The sequence below is a fragment of the Anopheles moucheti genome, chromosome 3, assembly GCF_943734755.1.
Source record: "Anopheles moucheti chromosome 3, idAnoMoucSN_F20_07, whole genome shotgun sequence".
NCBI lineage: Eukaryota > Metazoa > Arthropoda > Insecta > Diptera > Culicidae > Anopheles > Anopheles moucheti.
Genome location: NC_069141.1, coordinates 4,077,270 through 4,095,833, shown reverse-complemented (window position 1 = coordinate 4,095,833; position 18,564 = coordinate 4,077,270). Strand labels below are relative to the sequence as shown.

At 45.9% G+C, this 18,564-nt stretch overlaps 4 protein-coding genes across 5 annotated transcripts; 1 reads left to right on the top strand and 3 right to left on the bottom strand.

The window, feature by feature from the left end:
* Positions 1-146: 146 nt before the first annotated feature.
* LOC128301746 (enhancer of mRNA-decapping protein 4 homolog) lies at positions 147-6,913 on the top strand. Of its 2 annotated transcripts, XM_053038364.1 has the most exons (9): positions 147-276; positions 349-554; positions 635-2,275; positions 2,881-3,495; positions 3,594-3,893; positions 3,969-5,071; positions 5,154-5,319; positions 5,396-5,933; positions 6,014-6,913. In XM_053038364.1, the coding sequence occupies exons 1-9, from the start codon at positions 224-226 to the stop codon at positions 6,201-6,203; spliced, it is 4,812 nt and encodes a 1,603-aa protein (XP_052894324.1). In that variant the 5' UTR covers positions 147-223; the 3' UTR covers positions 6,204-6,913. The 2 variants fall into 2 exon arrangements, with proteins under 2 accessions (XP_052894324.1, XP_052894325.1); XM_053038365.1 differs by lacking the exon at positions 2,881-3,495.
* Positions 6,914-7,003: 90 nt separating this feature from the next.
* Positions 7,004-7,947, bottom strand: LOC128301748 (rRNA-processing protein UTP23 homolog). The gene is made up of 2 exons (XM_053038367.1): positions 7,772-7,947; positions 7,004-7,694 (listed from the first exon to the last, which is right to left on the bottom strand). The coding sequence occupies exons 1-2, from the start codon at positions 7,889-7,891 to the stop codon at positions 7,017-7,019; spliced, it is 798 nt and encodes a 265-aa protein (XP_052894327.1). The 5' UTR covers positions 7,892-7,947; the 3' UTR covers positions 7,004-7,016.
* Positions 7,948-8,411: 464 nt separating this feature from the next.
* LOC128301747 (uncharacterized) lies at positions 8,412-14,279 on the bottom strand. Its single transcript, XM_053038366.1, has 3 exons — positions 14,254-14,279; positions 10,474-11,288; positions 8,412-10,032 (listed from the first exon to the last, which is right to left on the bottom strand). The coding sequence occupies exons 1-3, from the start codon at positions 14,277-14,279 to the stop codon at positions 8,774-8,776; spliced, it is 2,100 nt and encodes a 699-aa protein (XP_052894326.1). The 3' UTR covers positions 8,412-8,773.
* Positions 14,280-16,101: 1,822 nt separating this feature from the next.
* On the bottom strand, positions 16,102-17,993 carry LOC128301224 (dnaJ homolog shv). Its single transcript, XM_053037597.1, has 3 exons — positions 17,673-17,993; positions 16,731-17,596; positions 16,102-16,661 (listed from the first exon to the last, which is right to left on the bottom strand). Exons 1-3 carry the CDS (start codon positions 17,819-17,821, stop codon positions 16,597-16,599), a joined length of 1,080 nt encoding a protein of 359 aa, XP_052893557.1. The 5' UTR covers positions 17,822-17,993; the 3' UTR covers positions 16,102-16,596.
* Positions 17,994-18,564: the final 571 nt, after the last annotated feature.

Here is an 18,564-nt window from a genome sequence, read left to right as displayed (position 1 = left end):
ACGCACAGTGTAGAGATTTTACTTTTACGTGTTGACGATACGTGATGTTATGCTAACTTTCGCCATCATCACCACTATTGAGTTGTTTGGGTTGTTGCGACGCGTCTGCTTGCGAAGACTTTTACCTTATCAACCCACACCTGCTGGACAACAGCAGCAGCAACCGCATTTGTGATCGTCCTTGTTACATTCGAAGGGCACTACAGACAGCGCTGAATTAACCATGGAAACCACCGAACGGACCGTGTCGACCGTTGCAGGCAGCAGCCGGAAAATGTAAGTGGAAATACGAAATGCTTTCTTTTGTCACTTTTATGCCATGGCAATGAATTGATCTTCTCTTTCCAGTGCTTTCAGTGTGGAAGAGCCTCAACATTCCTTTAAGACCACCGATAAAAATATTAGAGTGGTGTGTACCGAGGGCAAACATGATCGTGGCAGCTCGAAGATTAAGCTGGTCAATGTGGTCAACTTCAAATGGGAACAGAAAAATTACCCTGGAAGATTGATAGCCTGCCACAAGGACTGTTTTCTGCTCGCATACTCAATTCGAGGTACAGCCAGTTTTGAAAGAAAGCCGATGATGTCATCCACTAATGATCGTTCACGCTCTGGTACATTTTATCTTCCACAGTAACGAAGCAGTCCAAGAGCGAAAGTATGGTGCGGGTAGCCCATTTGGATCTTCCCGAACGAGGTCTGATTAAAGGACTGTCAGATGAAATTCTTGACCTGCAGTTCTCGCACAACAACACCTACGATTGTTTGCTCGGCATTATCGAACGGACGACACTGCACGTCCACAAGGTGCTGGTGAAGGGTGAAAAGCTAACCACCGCGCTCAAGGTTAAAATTGTCGATCCGCTCGATGGGCACGTCCCTACATGCGACCGTATTACCTGGTGTCCGTACATGAGCGATGGTGCCGATTATAGCGATGATTTCGCCAAGGAGCTGCTCGTGTGGACCCGCGGACCAACGTTCCAGTGCTACAGTATTAGTGCGCTGGCAAAATCGTACATCGACACAACCGACCTGAAAGCGTCGGATATTGACGAGGGTGGCTTTAAAGCGAACGATGGGGATGCTATCATCACGGGCAGCGTATTCTCCGACGATGGTACCACACTGGCACTCAGTTCGAACGACGGTTTGATCCGGTTCTATCAGGTGTACCAGCACGCGAACGATCGCTCACCGAGGCGGCTGCATATGTGGAAACCGCACGATGGCAAACCGATCACAAGCTTCTTCTTCCTGGACAATTACACCGAAACGGTGAATAATAAAACGATCTGGAAGCATGCGATCACCTGCGCGGAGAACAATTCCGAAATCAAGGTGTGGTGTTGCGAGTCCTGGGAGTGTCTTCAAACTATCCGCCTAACGTCCCCGGTCGCCGATGCGTCGCTTCACTTTAAGGCAGAAATCGATATCTCCTCTACGTATCTTGTGCTTACCGAACGTAACACGCGTCAGATTTACGTAATGCAGATTCGGAAAGGAAAAGGTGCTACCTCACCCGAGGCCGAACCGGTGGTGCAATCGAAGAAGAGCATCCTTGGCAAGGACGGTACTAGAACGATCGTTCAGCCGTACATTGTGTCAATCGCGGAGTACCCACTGTCGGCATCCGTGTTAGGGTTTGCCATACTGTACGCAACGACCGGCAACTCCAAGTACGGCTATTATGAGGACGAAGATGATGACGATCAGTCGGCACCGAAGTGTGTTGTCATTCGTATGTTTTTAGTACAACCAAACAATCTGCAGGACTGTACGCTGATGTACGATGCGATACCGGAAAGTGAGAGCGAACCGCTTACAAAAGAGCTAACAGAAGAACCGGACCGACATGTGGACGTGACGGAAAGTCAGGAAAATTCTTCCTCTGCGTCTTCGTCCGCCTCGAACGAAACGACGGACAACAATGTATCACATCCACCATCGGAAGAAGACGATCGTTCATTGGATGGCGGTGGTGGTGGTGACGGTGGTACGGCATCGAAAGGGAAGCCGTCGAAGGTGGACGTTAAGAACGGTGATGCCCAAGATGGTGACGGATCAGACAATGCCAATGTGGTGGATGACCCGATAGTGCTAAAAATGGCTGAAGCAGCACAAAAATTAAACGAAGTGTTTGTAGGAATCCGTACGACACAACCATCGGCGGTCGCTGGGGGTACCAGCGCACCGACAACACCGGCCAGTAGCACCAAAGTGAATCTTATGACACCGGATTCCTTCAGCACGCCTGTCAGCGGTAGCAGATCAGGTAAGTTGTTTTTATTCTATGTTGGTTGAATATGTTGCGTAGATTATTCTGTTTTTGTATTTGAGTTTGTTCTCTAAGGTATAGCGAATGTTTTACGTTCAAGTTTTTGTAGGCCAAGTGATGTTATGTTTAATTTTGTCGTAATGTAACTGGCTGGTTGCGTATTTACTAAAACAGTTCAGTTGCAAAGTGTTGATCACTGTAGTGTATTTTGAGAATAGTTATTTGAACTTTTATTTGTTTTGTTTGCCCCATTTTCTAGTATATTTTTGTTGCAAATACGATAGGTTTATATCATTTTTAGAAATTAATTTGCAACTTTGCATAGATTATCTGTTCTGGGGAGATATACAGCCGTCATGTTCGAATACTATTTGTTGTTTCTACCGTAGTAGATAAAATTGTTGTCCCCGTATATTTTGAAATAGTTTTGAGCATATTTGTTTATAATTTCCTTATGTGCTTATGCTAGTATTGCTAATTATTATTTATACAAATAGCATATTACTATCGATTTTACAACACGGCGGGGAAGATATTTTCCTTTACCCGTCTCGTTCAACGATGTTGGCTAACGGTTCATTTCCGTACGTTTGTTACTACAGCGGGAAAGGAGAACCTGAAAGATGTGCGCATAATCAACCTTTCGGAGCTGCCCTATCCCGAAATGGAAACGATCATGAATCAGTACGATCGGCGAACTGCCGGTAGACGACGCGGCCGGGGGTCAGCGATCAACGTGACCACGGCCGCAAAAACCACCACATCGACCGATGGTGCAAGGAAGCCCAATTCGTCTGCCACAAGCACGGCCAGCGCAAATGGCAGTGTGTCTAGCGATGGTAATAGCTCCGACGACGAGGACGAACCAGAAGAAGAGTGTGGTGGCAACACTAGTGTCGCTTCGGTGGCCGGTTCGGAACGAATCGCTAACATTACCGACGATCCGGACGATAACGGGGAAGACGAAGAGGAAGACACGGACGTGGAGCCCAAGGTTGTATCCACGCAGGGCAAGAAGAACTGTGGGAAATTAGGTTTTGCAATAGCGAATGATGTAATCGGAAGTACGGTCGAGCAAAAGAAAAACAGAAAGGGAAGCCACCCATCAAGAACGGGGCAACCGGATGGTGTCCTTAATGTTTCGCGGACACCACTAAACATGGAACACTTTACCAAAATTCTCACACTTGACGAAACAGAACCACCGACGGTTCGAGGTAGTTAATTTGGGTTTCTTTTCAAAACTCTTTGCTTACACATCACGCCCATAGAAAGATTGCCTCTAAATCACAATTTCTTTTGGTTTTGTTTTTAGAAAAAATAAAAAGCGATGAATCAGTTAAGCCGGAAGTGCTCAACACGCTGTTTATGCTGGCAAAGGCCACCCAACAACATCAGCAGGCGGAGCCGGCAGCTGCAGTTTCGGAGTTGTTGGCATCAGTTGATGCAAAGGCCAATCAACCCATCGTGCTGCCGACGGCGGACAAACTCGAGCTCGCGTTTGTGAACATGATGAAAAGTCTGACGGAGCAGGCGGATGATAATGCAAACGGTAAAACGAAGCACCGGAACCCAACCAACGGGCCAGCCAGTATGGCGCCGGAGAGCGCTATAGGTAGGCAGAAGTGATCTCTCTGAGTGCAAATCAGATCAGTCGTGTAACTTTCAAATTGTGCGATCTCTTTTAAAGATACTCCAGGCGTACCACCGATGCCATCCGCGGAAATGCTCGCAAGCGGCGGTTCAAGCCCAAGCCGGGAGGTGCAACAAATCATGTCTACCAAGGGTCCAGTAATGAGCACGGTCGATGATCTATTCATGTACGCGTGCGTGGAAAGGAAGGACGATTACGAAGACGAAGATGATGAGGAGGAGGAGGGCGTCGTTAATGTGACCGATCGATACGATGAAGAGGACGGTGTTGTGGTCGTTGCCAACGGTACCGATGACAATCCAGATGAGGTTGATGAGAAAAATGGGGAACCTGTTGCGGTGGACGCGAGTGTGTTACTGTCTGAGGAAAAGGCTGCGGCTGCAGTTTCAGCACTTAAAGAACCCATCCCGGATAGCCAGGACAGTTCTCCGGCTGTCAAGCGCAGCAAGGAGACCACACTGGGTCACAGTCCATGCGACGGGAAAGCACGAGTGGAAGCAAACGATGAACTCTCCTCGTCTAGCTTTTGGCCAGCGAAAGTACCGACCGATGTGCCAACGACCGGTCCAACGAACGATCCAAAACCATCTCCGGCACGGGAAACGTACGCCGTCGTACCACCAGCCACGGTCGTCCAGGTGCCAGAAGGGTCGAAGCAGATTGCCGACCTTAATGTCAAGCTAGACCGGATGATGGAGCTGCTGCTAATGCAGTCACAACAGATCGGTGAACTGAACACGCAGCTGGACGCGATGAAGAAATCGAAAGCGGAAGAGCAACGGCGGTGCAGCACGGCCCTGAACCGCTTCAGCCAAACGTTTCCGAGAACGATTGAATCGCAGATGTCCGCACTGCTCGTGCAGCACACGCTGAAAGTGGAACAAACGCTGCTGGCTTGCTTCAACTCCCAGCAGTCCCGGCTAGCCGAAACACTGACGCACCTACCTCAGGCGATAATGGGCCAGCTGTCAACCAAGCTGGCACCGGTGTTGATGCAGGAGATGCAGAAAAAGCTGGTACCGACCATTAACGGCAAGCTGGACGTGGTACAACGTGCAATAAGCATGGAACTGGCGGAAAAGCTGCTCGCAAACGAAGGGACGATGCGTGAAACCGTCCAGCGAACAATACGTAGTGAGGTAGTTATTTTTTTTTCAAGCGCAGGTGTCAGGCAACTTTTTGTTTCTTCAATTATCTTTTCTTCTTCATCCCGTAACACAGCCTGTCACGAAGGTGATGACCGCTGCTATACATTCCGGAATGCATACAGTATTCACGGATGTTTACAACCAATCGATGCGGGAAGTCGTACTGCCCACCTACAGCCGAGAGACGAAGGAACTTTTCTTTCAACTTAATACATCCTTTGGCCACGGCATAGTGGAGAGTAAGTATATTTGTTTGCGACCTTTTGCTGGGACTACAAACGGTACCAACTGCTTACCTACCTTACTTTCCTGCAGTAATGCGAAAGATCGACGATCACCTGGACAGGGTGGTAAAGATGCAGGAATCGACAAACGGCTGTTTAGATATAATACGCAAACTGCCGGAAGACCTTTCTACAGCTGCAGACAGTATCTTTAACACGTGTGCCCGACTCATACGACACGGCGCGGAGAGGGATATGCGGACACTGGAAACGACGTTACTGAAGTCGATCCGCGAACACATTGGAAAGGAGATTGAGAAGGGCTTCGAGGCGCAAACATCCTCGCTGGAAGATTCCGTCCTGTCGGTGGTACGGTCACAGGCACAAACGCCCGCACCAAGCAATATGGACGTGCAGGACCAAATCAAGCAGTACCTCAGTGGTGGCCAGATCAACAAAGCGTTCCACAAGGCGCTGCTTTCAAATGATTTGAATCTGGTGGAATTTTTGCTTGAGCGGGCCGACTACAAGCAGGTGTTTAATCCGTGTCCACTCGAGCAGACGGTGCTGCTGTCGCTGATACAGCAAGTATCGGCCGATATGAGCAACTACAATGAACTAAAACAAAAGTGTGTAGCATAACAAGACGACGTAGATGTAGCGGTTCGCGAATTGGAACTGTATTAACCCGGTTTGTTTGCATTCTCAGGTACTTGTCCGATGCGATAGTTAGCCTGGACTTTCAGGATCCGATCACGAAGGAACACTCGCCGAAGGTGATATTGGAGCTGATAAACAACTGTCAGAAGTTTATGACCGACAACCCATCCAATCCGCTTTGTACCGGTATCAAAATGTTGGTCATTGCCGCGCAGTACATGGGCTACAAGAATATCTGATATCTGCTCAAGTAGCAGCAGCAGCAGCATCAACAAAAACGGCAATCCAAGACTGACGGCACCTGAATTCATTCAAAACAAACCCAACATCCCCTTCGAAAACCTCAAGCAATCGATCAATCAATGCAATTTTAAACCCCATTTTCATACCGACAAAAGACAAAAAGAAGTTACACAGGTGAGAGTAGGAGAAAGCAGTTTGGAACCGTATCTTAATTTTCTGTACTCTGTACGATCATAACATTTTTTTCTTTAATTTGAGTATAACTTTCACATTAATTTTATTGCTTTTTCGTCGAAATTGAGACGAAAGAAACCCTATTTCTTTCAAGTTCTCGTCAAAAACAGTCGTAACCATGCAACAACCTTTTGTATATCGCTCCGTACGATGAGCTTCCTTTGAAACATTTAACCCTTTTATCCATTTTGACTAAAGCGCACCGCTTTTACTTCCCTGAGGCGAAAGTAACATGCGCTGCTGTTGTGTTGTGGTGAGTCGTCCCATGCCGCTTCTGCCGTGTAAATCCCAAACCCCTCCCCATCTGTGAGATCAGGGCAAATTAACTGATTGTATGGTATATCATTTTGTCCGTGTTTCGTTGCCGGATAATAGAGGGACGAAACAGCAGCAAAAAAAAACAGACATCATTCTGGATCATTTTTAGTTTTTAACAGAAAAAAATAAAACCTATCATAACATGTCCATGCTCCACAAAACACAGAGGTCATCAGGAGAGGTGTTTTGAAAGAAATGCCCCTAGGATGCGCGTTGCATTTTTACACTTACCAACTAACGAAAATGATTAATTTATTTTAGTTGCTTTCTGTATTTTGCACTCCATTTGATTTTCTCAAATGCTCTATAACGTGTTTCGGTAGCTTTATACGTTTTCTGCTCTTTTTCTTAACTATTCCACTATCTCTAACCGTTGCCGGGTTTCGCTCTGATTCATTCCTCTCATTTGTTGCATCGTTTTTCTTTTTCTTCGACTTTTTGCACGAGAGAGGATTAGGATTTTTTGGTTTTTTGGGCTTTTTGCGTACGGGCGTTTCAGGCGCGGCGATACCTTCCTTTACCTTCAGCGCTTGAATCATCTTTTGATCAAGCTCACGAATACCAACCCGATTCTTCTGCCCATCGGCAGCCGCCTGACGATGCACCTCCGACGGTTGTACCAACGTTGGCACGGACCCATTGTGCAGATAGAACAACGGAATGCCCGGATTGCCTCGTACCCATTCCTGCAGCGCACGATCCTGCGTTGCCACGATATAGTGACACGATTTTGTCATCGTTTTAATGCAAGCACCACCGTCGAGCGGTCGCTTCTCGTGCCCGCAACGGTGGACGAGAAATTTCTTCAACAGCTGACTGGTGCCGATGAATGCCGGACCGAGATTATCCGTCTCCGTGATGATGCATGCCGTCACGATCGCTCTCACCTCGCACTGAAAGTACTTTTTTAACTGCTCTTCTATTTGGAGCCGTACCTGGTGGATACGATTAAAGCATAACGTTAGTGAACAAACTCATTACACGCTGGAACACGCTTTCATTGCAGCTTTACCTTGTACGCAGCGTGGCAGAAACTTCCATCGATTAGCACAAGCAATGGTTCCCGGAATCCGAAATTGTTTATGTAAAAACTCATATACTTACGAGTTTTCTTGTGTTTTGTAATCTTCATTTTTAATTATTAAGCACTTTTGCTTGCCTTTTAGCGCGTACAAAACAATAGTTCACGTTTCATCGAATCACAATAATAACAATCGAGGTTCGCATTATATTTGACACTTCGTCGAATCATCGATTTTTTGTTTTTTTTTACTCCTTGTGCACAGCGAGAAGCTTCCATCGATAAAATTATCATTTTAGTTTCAGTATTTTAAAGGAGATAAGGATAACCTTTACATGTTTTTTAGAGTACAAAGCAATTTACAATCATATAAGCTTTTATAATTTACACCTTTCGCAAAAAAATTGCTTGTAAAACCAGCAAATGTAACAGTTAATGCATAGCACGACGAAAACGCTGCTTAAGTGCTGTTTAAAAGTTTCATACCCTTAAGAGCTGATTAATTGTATCCACTTGAACTTCCACTAAACGGCTGACTTTTTATTGTAAACGGTAGAATAAAAGTTCATAATTAAAAAACCATTCAAGACCATTTTTATTGTAAAATAATACGTTTCTCTTTATTTCCTGCAACGCGTTGTACAACGAAAGCACACTACTAAACAAAAAAACTGCAAAATATAAAACAGCAACTATACATTTTACACTTTTCTACGCCCTTTCCTCGTCCTAACTAGACCTAACTTCGCGCCTAGTTTGTAATGTAGACCAAAAATGTTGAGGGAAAACCTCGTATCTCTATAGCTATCACTTGTATTCGCAATGAATCCGCCAATGAACGAATTGTTTGATTTGCATGATCGTTTAACGCCTTCACTAAAGCTACGTCTTCTTCGGTTTTTTTACGGACTCTAGCCCATGTATATCTATCTAATACGGTTACAACTTCTCCGGCCAGTGGGTTTCGTACATCCCGTCACCCGTTTCAGGAATTCACCGTCCACAGAAGCAGTACAACTTGAGCCGATAGTCGTCGACACAGAAGCTTTGCTTGCCGTACAGATTGGTGCGGCTAACTGTGCCGGTCAGGAAGCTATCGTTGTTGGAATCGATCCGTACCGTTGCCTCGAACTCCCCATCTCCCGGTTTGGTAACGAACCGCACGCTGATGTCGCTGAACTTGTGCTTCGCGGTAATATTTTCCGGCGACATACCGACGCTCGCATCCTCGATCGAGTTCAGATGCAGCACACTACACTGTGGATACTCCAGCAGCAGATGGTTCACTCGGTCGACCGCAAATCGCGCAGCCTGTATCACCTGATGATCGTTCTTCGCTAGCGCCTTGTGATCGTGACAGGTACACCAGTGTGGCGCAATTCCAGCATCCTCACACGTACGCGTAGCCGGAATCGGCAGAAACAGGCTGATACCTCTTGGGATGGGTCTGATATCCAGCAACTCCTCCGTCCGTTCACGAATCGATTCCGTCGATAGACCGGAGAGATCCAGGAATTCTTTCAACGTTTCGTACAGATCGAAGTGCGTCGTCAACCGCAATCGGTTCCGACGAAGATTGTGGAAAGCGGAAGGATACTGCGCCCGGAACCAGGCTGGCAGTACGAAGATCAGAAACGGTTGCCTTTCCTCCATCATGCCCTGGTAAGTGTTCCGGAACGATCCCCACCGGATGCCGTGATCACTCATCAAGATCAGCACCGTTCGGTTGAGATAGTGCTGCTGCTGTTCGTTCATGAACTCCAACAACTGCCGATAGTCGTCATCGATCAGTGAGGGATTGTTGAAGAAATCATGCGTCATGCCGACGGCCCACAGCAGGGAAAACACCGGTTCCTTCGCGCCGAACGTTTTCACCAGCTTGCGAGCATAATCTAACAGTACGCGGGTAGGATTCCGGCCGCCCAGACATAGCTTGGCGTTAAGCTTCTTATTGTACCCCACGCTCGACTCCATCTGGCGAAAAAAGTTTCTCAGGTAGTAGTCAGTCGGTTGCCGATGGAAGCCCTTCTTGCCGTAGTTGAACGTGGCCATCGCCGAACTATCCTCGGCGTACACCGTTCGATAGCCCGCTGCGGCGAATTTGTTCCACACAAACTGACACAGGTCAAAGGTACTGCTGGCGTTTGGAAGACATGCTGCACCGAGCTCCTCGATGTCCAGCCCGGTTAGGGCCGGTACCATGTTGGGAAATGTATTGTCGCCCACTTTGTTGTATCCGAACATCTCAATGCCTGGAAGTATTCGGGAAAGACATAGACACTCTTTAACTCTGCCACTGATTATACACCATTTATACTGGTTTTGAGAATAACTGCTGCAGATTCATGCTTTCATGCAATTCTGAATGAATCTAAATCTCAATTCGGAATTCTCAAGGTTGTAAAAATCCCCAAAGATACAAGAATCCTCACGAAAATTCAAGATTCATCCATTTGGTGGATGATTCTGTGAGGATTTAAGAATATTCGAGGATTCCTGATTCTATGAGGATTCATGATTCTTTTGAGGGTCGACTTCTTCTTTTGAGGGTGTTCGATGACTCCTCATTGAAAATAGTACAGTCAAGTCTCCCTTAGCTAGTATCTCTCAAAGATAGCGGTCCCTTCAGCTTGCAGGTTAGAGAGACTTGACTGTATATACAACACAATGGCACAACACTGGTTTATACCTACCGTTTAAGGTGTTGAGTAGATAATCGGATGTTTGATTCATCTGGCGGTGTAAATTCAATCTCGAAACCGCATCTATGCCCAGTATCATCACATTCAGCTGCTGTTGATCGCCCATTAAAGTGGGATCTTCCTCCTGGTGGTGATCTCTCCGGTTTCGTAACCTCTGCTCGACTGATTTCTTCGACGGCACGAACGCAAAGTAATCCCAGTAGAATGCATCCTTCGATCCGCCATGGTGACAGTTGGCCATCACGAACTCTTCCTCCCGCACGGTAAACCGTTCCGGATAATCGAAACAGCTTTCGTTGCCAACCTGATGCTCCTCCTGATCGGTCAACCGTTCGAACGGCCGTACACAGCACTGTATCATGCTCGCGTTCGTCACGTTGTAATGGCGCTCGATGTCTTCCGCCGACAGCTGAAACCAAATCCACCGTTCGTCGGCTTCCAGCAGTGCCGGAACACACTCGATCGGTTCCGGACGCTCGATAAACTTCTGTATCCGTTCGTTCGTGACCGGAAAGCTTGGCATTTTGCAACCGACCGTATTGACGAAGTACGAGCTGTTGTAGTTGAAGTGCTGTTCGTCGTCACGCGTTTCCAGCGCTTCGTTCCAGAGTGGCGCCTCCAGTGCGTCATAGTCCCACCAGAACGGACGTTCGATCGCGTACAGCAAACAGGCGAACACGGTACCCATCATCAGCAGCACCTTGAAGCGGGTTTTCTTTTTCCGTAGCGGTCCCATACGTCGATCGTTCGGGAGTAATGGTTTGTAGTGATGAACGCTATGGCTCGACCGGTAACGATGTGCAAAGCTGTAACGAAATGTAGCAAGAGGGAGCTTTCCTTAGAGCTCGTCTATAAACATCAAGGTAATACGGAGTATAAACAAATTGGTTCAGCTCTAATACAATAATTTCTTATCAAATTCGATTGCCTTCTTGCAGTCGGTGCAGTAGCAAACAATTAAATTTTCAACTGCAACTTCAGCTCTTCCACCAATCAAGTGCCATTGCTATCTTTCCGCTTCCAAATGCATTACTGATTGGACAGAGTTCCTATTGATCTTTCGTTCTTTTCGGTCACCGAACTCATCATCCAGTCTCCGAGGGATACAGGGACAAAAGTAGAAGCTTAGCTCGGACAACATTTTGGCATTGGAAGCTGTCGTTGCCAACAAACATTCGCTCCGTACCCTCGCCAATTCCGTCACTTCCCGCTGTAGCAAATAAATCAGTAAACTTTTCCCCCAGTTGGAACAACGCCAAGTCATGCTCCAGTTTTGAGTTGTTTTCGTGCCATCTTCCTATTGCTCTCGCTCGGATCGGATTCCTTGTAAGAGCCGATGCCTTTTTTGTTTTTTCTTCTATTGCTTTCTTTACATTCTAAAAGGCAGAAATCCAACTTTGGCTCCGGAAGAGCCTACCGAACTGTGCAAAAATAACAAGAAACCGGATCGTGCGGCTACCACTTTGATCCAAGCAGACGACAAATTGCAGCAAACCCAACAATTCCGGCCATGAAAGGCTATAAACGTAGATTTATTGTGCGTCTGGAATGAAATTGTTCGGTGAATAGAGATCCGGCCATTAAAGCACTATACAATAAAGGAATATGTTACGTTTAACAGGATCGTCATGAACGAGCACTCATTTTCACTTATCTACAAGGAATAAACGACACGTGTTGGTTCAAAAAGATAAAGTAAGTACACTATCATCCTTTAACACACGATGGTAATTAATAAAAGCCATTAAAACACAAATTATCGCAATTTGACGTACAACGAATGCATCGAATGAATTTCGTTTTTTTATGATTTTAACTTAGCGGGGCTTTGTTGATTTTGTAGTGATGTTTTGTTAAAGTTACTATTAAGTTAAAAAAAAACTTATAGAAAAGCTTAAGTTATTTGGATTTCATTCGGACACAGAGAAACACATTAACTATTGGTGCGCCTAAACGAACGCATCGCACTGTACTGTGCACCCCACCTAGCAGAAGCGTGCAGAACTCGAAGTGCTAAAACACCACGTGCTTTACACAACTGCATGCCCACGTGGAGCTTCTGCCGTCGATATCTAACCGTGAAAAATGATCTTTTCTTGCAGCATCGTAACCGGTCACCTTGTCCTCAAAAAGCGAACCCGTGCAGATTGATTCCGTTGACACGTCGAGTGTGTGGTGCTGTGTGCAAGCATCATCAACGGAATAACCATTCGATGGCCAACTTGCGAATTGCAATTTAAATTATCTCCCGCAAGGCGTACAAAGCGTGACAGAAAGACTAACGTCGGCCAACAATAACCCAAGCCCAAAGGGTCTTCAATTAATCAGGCGCAAAGCTGTTGAGAAGAACATCAAAGAGGAAGCAGTAGAATAGCGGAGCAGGATAAGCTCTTGGCGAATAGCTTTTGACGGTTGTCACTTAATTAAGGAGAGTCGATATCATTAAATGAATGGAAGAAAACTGATTGGCGGAGTTGCGTTGAGGCATCTGGAGAATTCTTCTCGCCGGAACCTAAGAGCCCCTTGATGGAATTACAGCACACTTCAAAGCGAAGGAAGTATTTGCTCTGCTTTTGATGTTATTTACTACGTCAAGAAGATATAGTTTAAATCGTATTATAAGTTCTTCCCTTCTTAGATCAGTGCTGTATAATATTGCGATGGGTTTAGTTACTACCGCATCACTAATCCCCTGCAACGAAAAAGAGAACTCAACAGGAATTTTTCAAAAAAAAACACGAAATGCATACCCCAACTAAAAAAATGGAAAAACTTCCCTTTACGTCAAAAGGATCTCGTCAGCGAAAGGAGAAAGTTTCATCAATCCTTCCCATGAAGCCATTCATCACCGGAAATCGCAGATGTTTGCACTTTGGATCTGGGACTCCGGTGGGGTAGTAGCATCAGAACTTACGTTATCTGCTTACCTTGTTTTCTCAGCCATCTCTGGCCCGAAGCGAACCTCGAGATGAAGGTTGTTGACGTTTGGTAGGGCCGCAACGGCCACACAGAGTGAGTGTGTGTGTGAGAGCTTTCCAACCTTTCCCCCCTTCAAGATGAGCTTGCCTTCCCCAGATGGGCACAAACGAACGTGATAGGAAGGAAACTTCGGGTTGGTCGTTATTTGTGTGGTGAAGTAGCCAACACCTTTGTGTGCACTGTAAAAATAACGACATCCGAAACCGACCGATTCACTGCGAGACGAGTATTCTCATCCAATGGAGTCACGAGGTCGTTAAAATTCTTCAGCCCTCAGGACTTTATTCCTACCGAGCGCTGGTGTAAATCCTTTCGGATTGAATTTTAATTCAATTCTATCACGTTTCCCATCTACCGTAAACCGGAAGGGTCACGAGGCACACATTTCACTGGTGATATCAGCAAAGGCACCTGGGCGCGGGATACATTCGCTGGAATTGTCGAGTTCTGAAGGCGCGGAGAATTCTGTTTTCAATTTGCACCTTGCTTCAAACCAGGACCCGAGGAGGTCGAAAGGGACATCCCATTAGTATTCTGGAATGGGGAAACAATATGCGACTTTGTGGCACTGCCACTATTCGCCGATTAGTCTACAAACACACCCATACACCGATTAGACGTTCCATTTCATCTCGCTCTGACTGACACACGGTGTGTTCTGGTCGAGTAGTCATGTTTATTTTTCCCATATTTTCCACCAATTGATTCACATGAAAGCATTATCCTTGAAGGGCTACTAGAGCTGGGTATGGCAGGACACAGTACGGGCGAAGGAATAATACGCTTCATTACCTTTCGGTATTGTATAGACTCCCCATTCCGGTGGCGTTCGGTCCCCGCCTTTTTGTTTGCCTATTAGCAGACGTTCCGCAAGCAGCACCAACGTAACACCAGCAAAAATGTCATTTTTGAATAGAAAAGCACCATAAATAGTGTTGCTTCCACACACAATAAAATCCCTGTAACATTCAGCCTGCTTCTTATCCTGCTTGTAATGGACATACACACACGCACGCACTCACATTATGGTTCCAAGGGCTCTCGGAATTCAGCAAAGAAAAACACGCACGGACCTAAACTCTACCAACCGGCGGCGATGGTGGTACTTCAACAACTGAGCTTGAGCAGATATGACGAGATATGCCGAGAGATTCCTGGAGATTTTTATCATCGCACAAACCATTTATACCCATTCGCTCGCGTTATCCACAATATGTCGCGATTCCTGGTACGGGCAACGTGATCACCATGCGCCTCCACCGGTACCCTTCACAGGGCGGGGGATGAAAAAAGCGAGAGTGAAACGGTACAATCATCGCGAAAGCCACAAGCAGGAATTTATGTGCGATTTATAAGCGCTTCTGTACCGTTTGCTCCTGCAAGCGTGGTTTCGTGCGGGAGAACCACGGCTTCTCATCAGCTTCACAGCTACCCAAAACCGGAACCTCGTGGAGTCTGCGCCCAGAGAGTGCGCCTCTGGGGCAAGCAGATCGAAGCATCCACAGATTCCGGCAAACACAGAGAATGGGCGAGAGAGCGAACGCCAATGGCAGAGCGCATCTTCATATCGTCATGGTAACATTCCAATGCATTGGGCGACGATGACGACCCTTCTAGAACCACGGCACGGCTAGTGGCGGTGTATCCCTTCACCAAAAAGCGCGCTCTCTCACCATGAGATCATAGGTTCGTTAAAGTTATGCCGCTCACGACTCGAGACCGAGCATGATGTTCGTGAACCGGAACTTTGCCACTATCGGAAGATGCCAACGAATGCATGGAGCCGGAACGGTGGCAGCTTAGAACGGGCGCAACGGAACGTGGTGTGTTTTGTTTTCAAAACAAACAGATACATGTGCAGAAAAGGAGGCGCGCATACACACGAACCACACCATCCTGTGTAAGCTTTTTCGCCATCGTACACACGGTAATCAGCGCATTTGTGTATGACAAAAACGTCCATCCTGGAAACGACCTTGGAAAGCATGGCAGCACTGAATGTTTTGGTGGTGGAACGCGTAGGGCGAAGGAGCTGGTTGCAATTGTCACGTTATTTCCGGCCCATTCATTCCGGCGTATTGTGCTGGAAAATGTATTCATGATTCCATGGGCTTGGGTAGCCCGGTAATTGATTTCCTGTGCTCGTGCCTTGAACTCCACATTTGGTTGGCGCTGTGAAGATGTTCAAATCCGTTTGGCAGAGCGCGCAAGATGATTTGGTTTGGAAATTTAATTTAGAGCACAAAAGGAATGATTTGAGTTGATTACATATTTTCTTAGTTTTCTTGTTGTCCATAAATTAGTTAAACTTTTCTATCATGTGTATCTAATGGAGTGTTTAAATGTTCACTGTAGCTTTCAAATGAAGAAAACATTTGTTCAAGAAGTCTTTATTCAGGAGTTCCGTATTGCGGAGCTTGGAGGAATGAAAGCCCGAATCAGTAACAATAATAATCACACATGTTTGAACCTTCTGTGTTTGAAGATAAAGACCCCCTGACGGTGAAATTAAAGCAATTGCCTATTAGCAACCGACATTTTTTGCGCTTCTTTCAATGCATTGCATTCAATGCATGCAATCAGATCATGCTTTACTTATATATTTGTCTCCGCGTTCTAAACTGCCTGAAAAAGCACCGCTTTTACTCTCGATATTGTTTTATTGACAGAAATTATATTTACACACAATCGTCTTACAAACATAGGATCAAAAGAACTAAGGAAGGAGGGGGAACAATTTCTATTTTTAATTGCTGAGCAAAACCTAATAACGTACACACCCAATGCAATAATAAATATACCACTTATAGGGACACAAAAACGGTCCAAATGATTTCGGAACGGTAAGGAAACAAAATCTGGAAGAGTTTTTTCACGTTAAATTGATGAAAAAGCTTTACATCAAAAGCCATGTTCTGCACCGGTGTGTGCGACCGGTGCTTTATATCAAACACCTGCTATCGTAGGGGATGGTATCGGTCGTTGAATCATTTACTGACGATGCCTTTTGATCTAGATGCAAAAACACTAAATTTGTTATCAGCCTATTTCGTTCGCACGGTTGGGGTAACCGTGCGTTAAAACCTTATGGGGAGCCTATCGTGTGTCAACGCCCCGCTAGCATATTGGTGCATTTTATGAGTATCTTAGCCCATTGTATACCCGGTTGTTCGAGGGTTGATTAAGAAGGTTCTTAATATCTGCAATACGGAATAAGAAAATGTTATTAGCTTTTGCCTTTCCCTTATCTCCAATAAAAGCTTTCTTACCTTCTTTTTCCGTATCGGTTAGCTGCGATTTCGGGAACTCGACATCAAACGTTATGTACAGCGTACCGTGCAGGTTGTTGTTCTCATAGTTGGGCATTCCTTCGCCATTCTTGCGTATTCTCGCACCGGGCCACGTCACCTTTTCCCGCGTCACCGTCACCTTATGCCCGTCCAGGTGCACAATGTCAAGCGTAAACCCGACCAACGCATGCTGTAAGCTGATCGTGATGTTCGTGTACAGATCATCGCCGCGCCGCTCGAACCGGGTATGCGGGACGGTTTTAATCTTCAGTATCAAATCACCCGGATCACCGTCCATGTGGGGTTCACCCTCGCCGGAGAATCGTGTCTCCTGGCCATCCTCCATGCCGGGTTCGATCTCGATCTCGATCGTGCGCTCCTCGTTGACGAGTTTCACGTTCGGACATTCGTCACATACCGTTTGTTGCATCATCTGGAACCGACCCGGTCCAAGGTTACGTGTCACCATTTCCTGCCGACAGTTGCACTTTCGCGTACCGGACGCAGGTTTCATCACCGGTTTGTTGCGCGTAATCTCCACAAAGTTCCCGCTGTACAGCTCCTCCAGCGTGACGTGCAAGTCCATTACAATGTTTGCACCGCGAGGGGTTTCGCGCTGCTCCTGGCCACCGAAACCGAACCCAAAGTCACCGAAAAACTGTGCGAACGGATCCGTGTTGTCCATCATGCCTTCCTTTTTCACGCACTCCTCCCCACACCGATCATAAAGCTTTCGTTTGTCATCATCAGACAGCACCTCGTAGGCGGCACCCAAGTCCTGAAACTTTTGCGATGCATCCGGATCGTCTTTGTTTTTATCGGGATGTAATTCCTTTGCTAGTGTTCTGCAAACAAAAACAAACACGTCATCAATGAATGGTGGCGTTCGGGTGCATGATTTCTAGTGCGGCAAACACTTACCGATAGGCTTTTTTAATTTCATTTTTGCTAGCCGTTTTCCGCAGTCCTAGAATTTTGTAGAAATCCCTTCCGGCAAGTGCATCGTCAGCAACGAGCAGCAGAACCGCAGCACTGATCAGTAGAGTGTAGCAAAAATCGAGTGTATTCATGCTTGCTAGCGGTTAAGCGTAGTTCCCGGTTGTAGTTTTTTACGCTAATACACCCCGGTCTAGTTTGAAGTAAGTTTTACTCAAAAGTTCATTTAGAAACAGATTAAAACTTGCCCACTTTTATCACAGTAAATCGGTCTAATGCGGCGTGGTGGTTTCGCTTTTTTGTTTAGCATTTGCTGGTGCTTTCTGATTGGTCGGAGATGTGTCAATGCTCGGACGCAAACGTCAAAGTTCGTGTTTGTTGAAGATGTACGAAAGAAGGGAATAGAAGGGCCGTGAAGGACGGGTCGGCGATGTTCGAAATCGACACGTGAAACAATTATTCGAATTTAAACTGAAAATACAATATTTTTTTAGAAAATAATTTACGTATTTAAGAGCTCCATTGTTCATGTTTGACATGTCACAGGTTTGACATGTTTCATATTAATTTACAGTTTTAATGGGTTCTGCAAAGGGATAGATCATATTTACACGGTTTTGATGTTAATAAACCGCAAGTGCGCTCCATCTGGCACACGTGTACGTTCTACGTAGAGTATTTTCATTTATAAACACTGAATTTCTCAAGGAATTGTCTATAGCATTTATGTACCTAGCATTTATGTACCTTTTACAGTAAAATTATTTGAATCTTCCTCGAGGGAAACTTCTATTGCTATGAACTTGCCAACAACGGATGAATTTAATAACTTTAAAACTTACTTTTCTTCAAAGTTACATCTTCAACTGCATCCAAG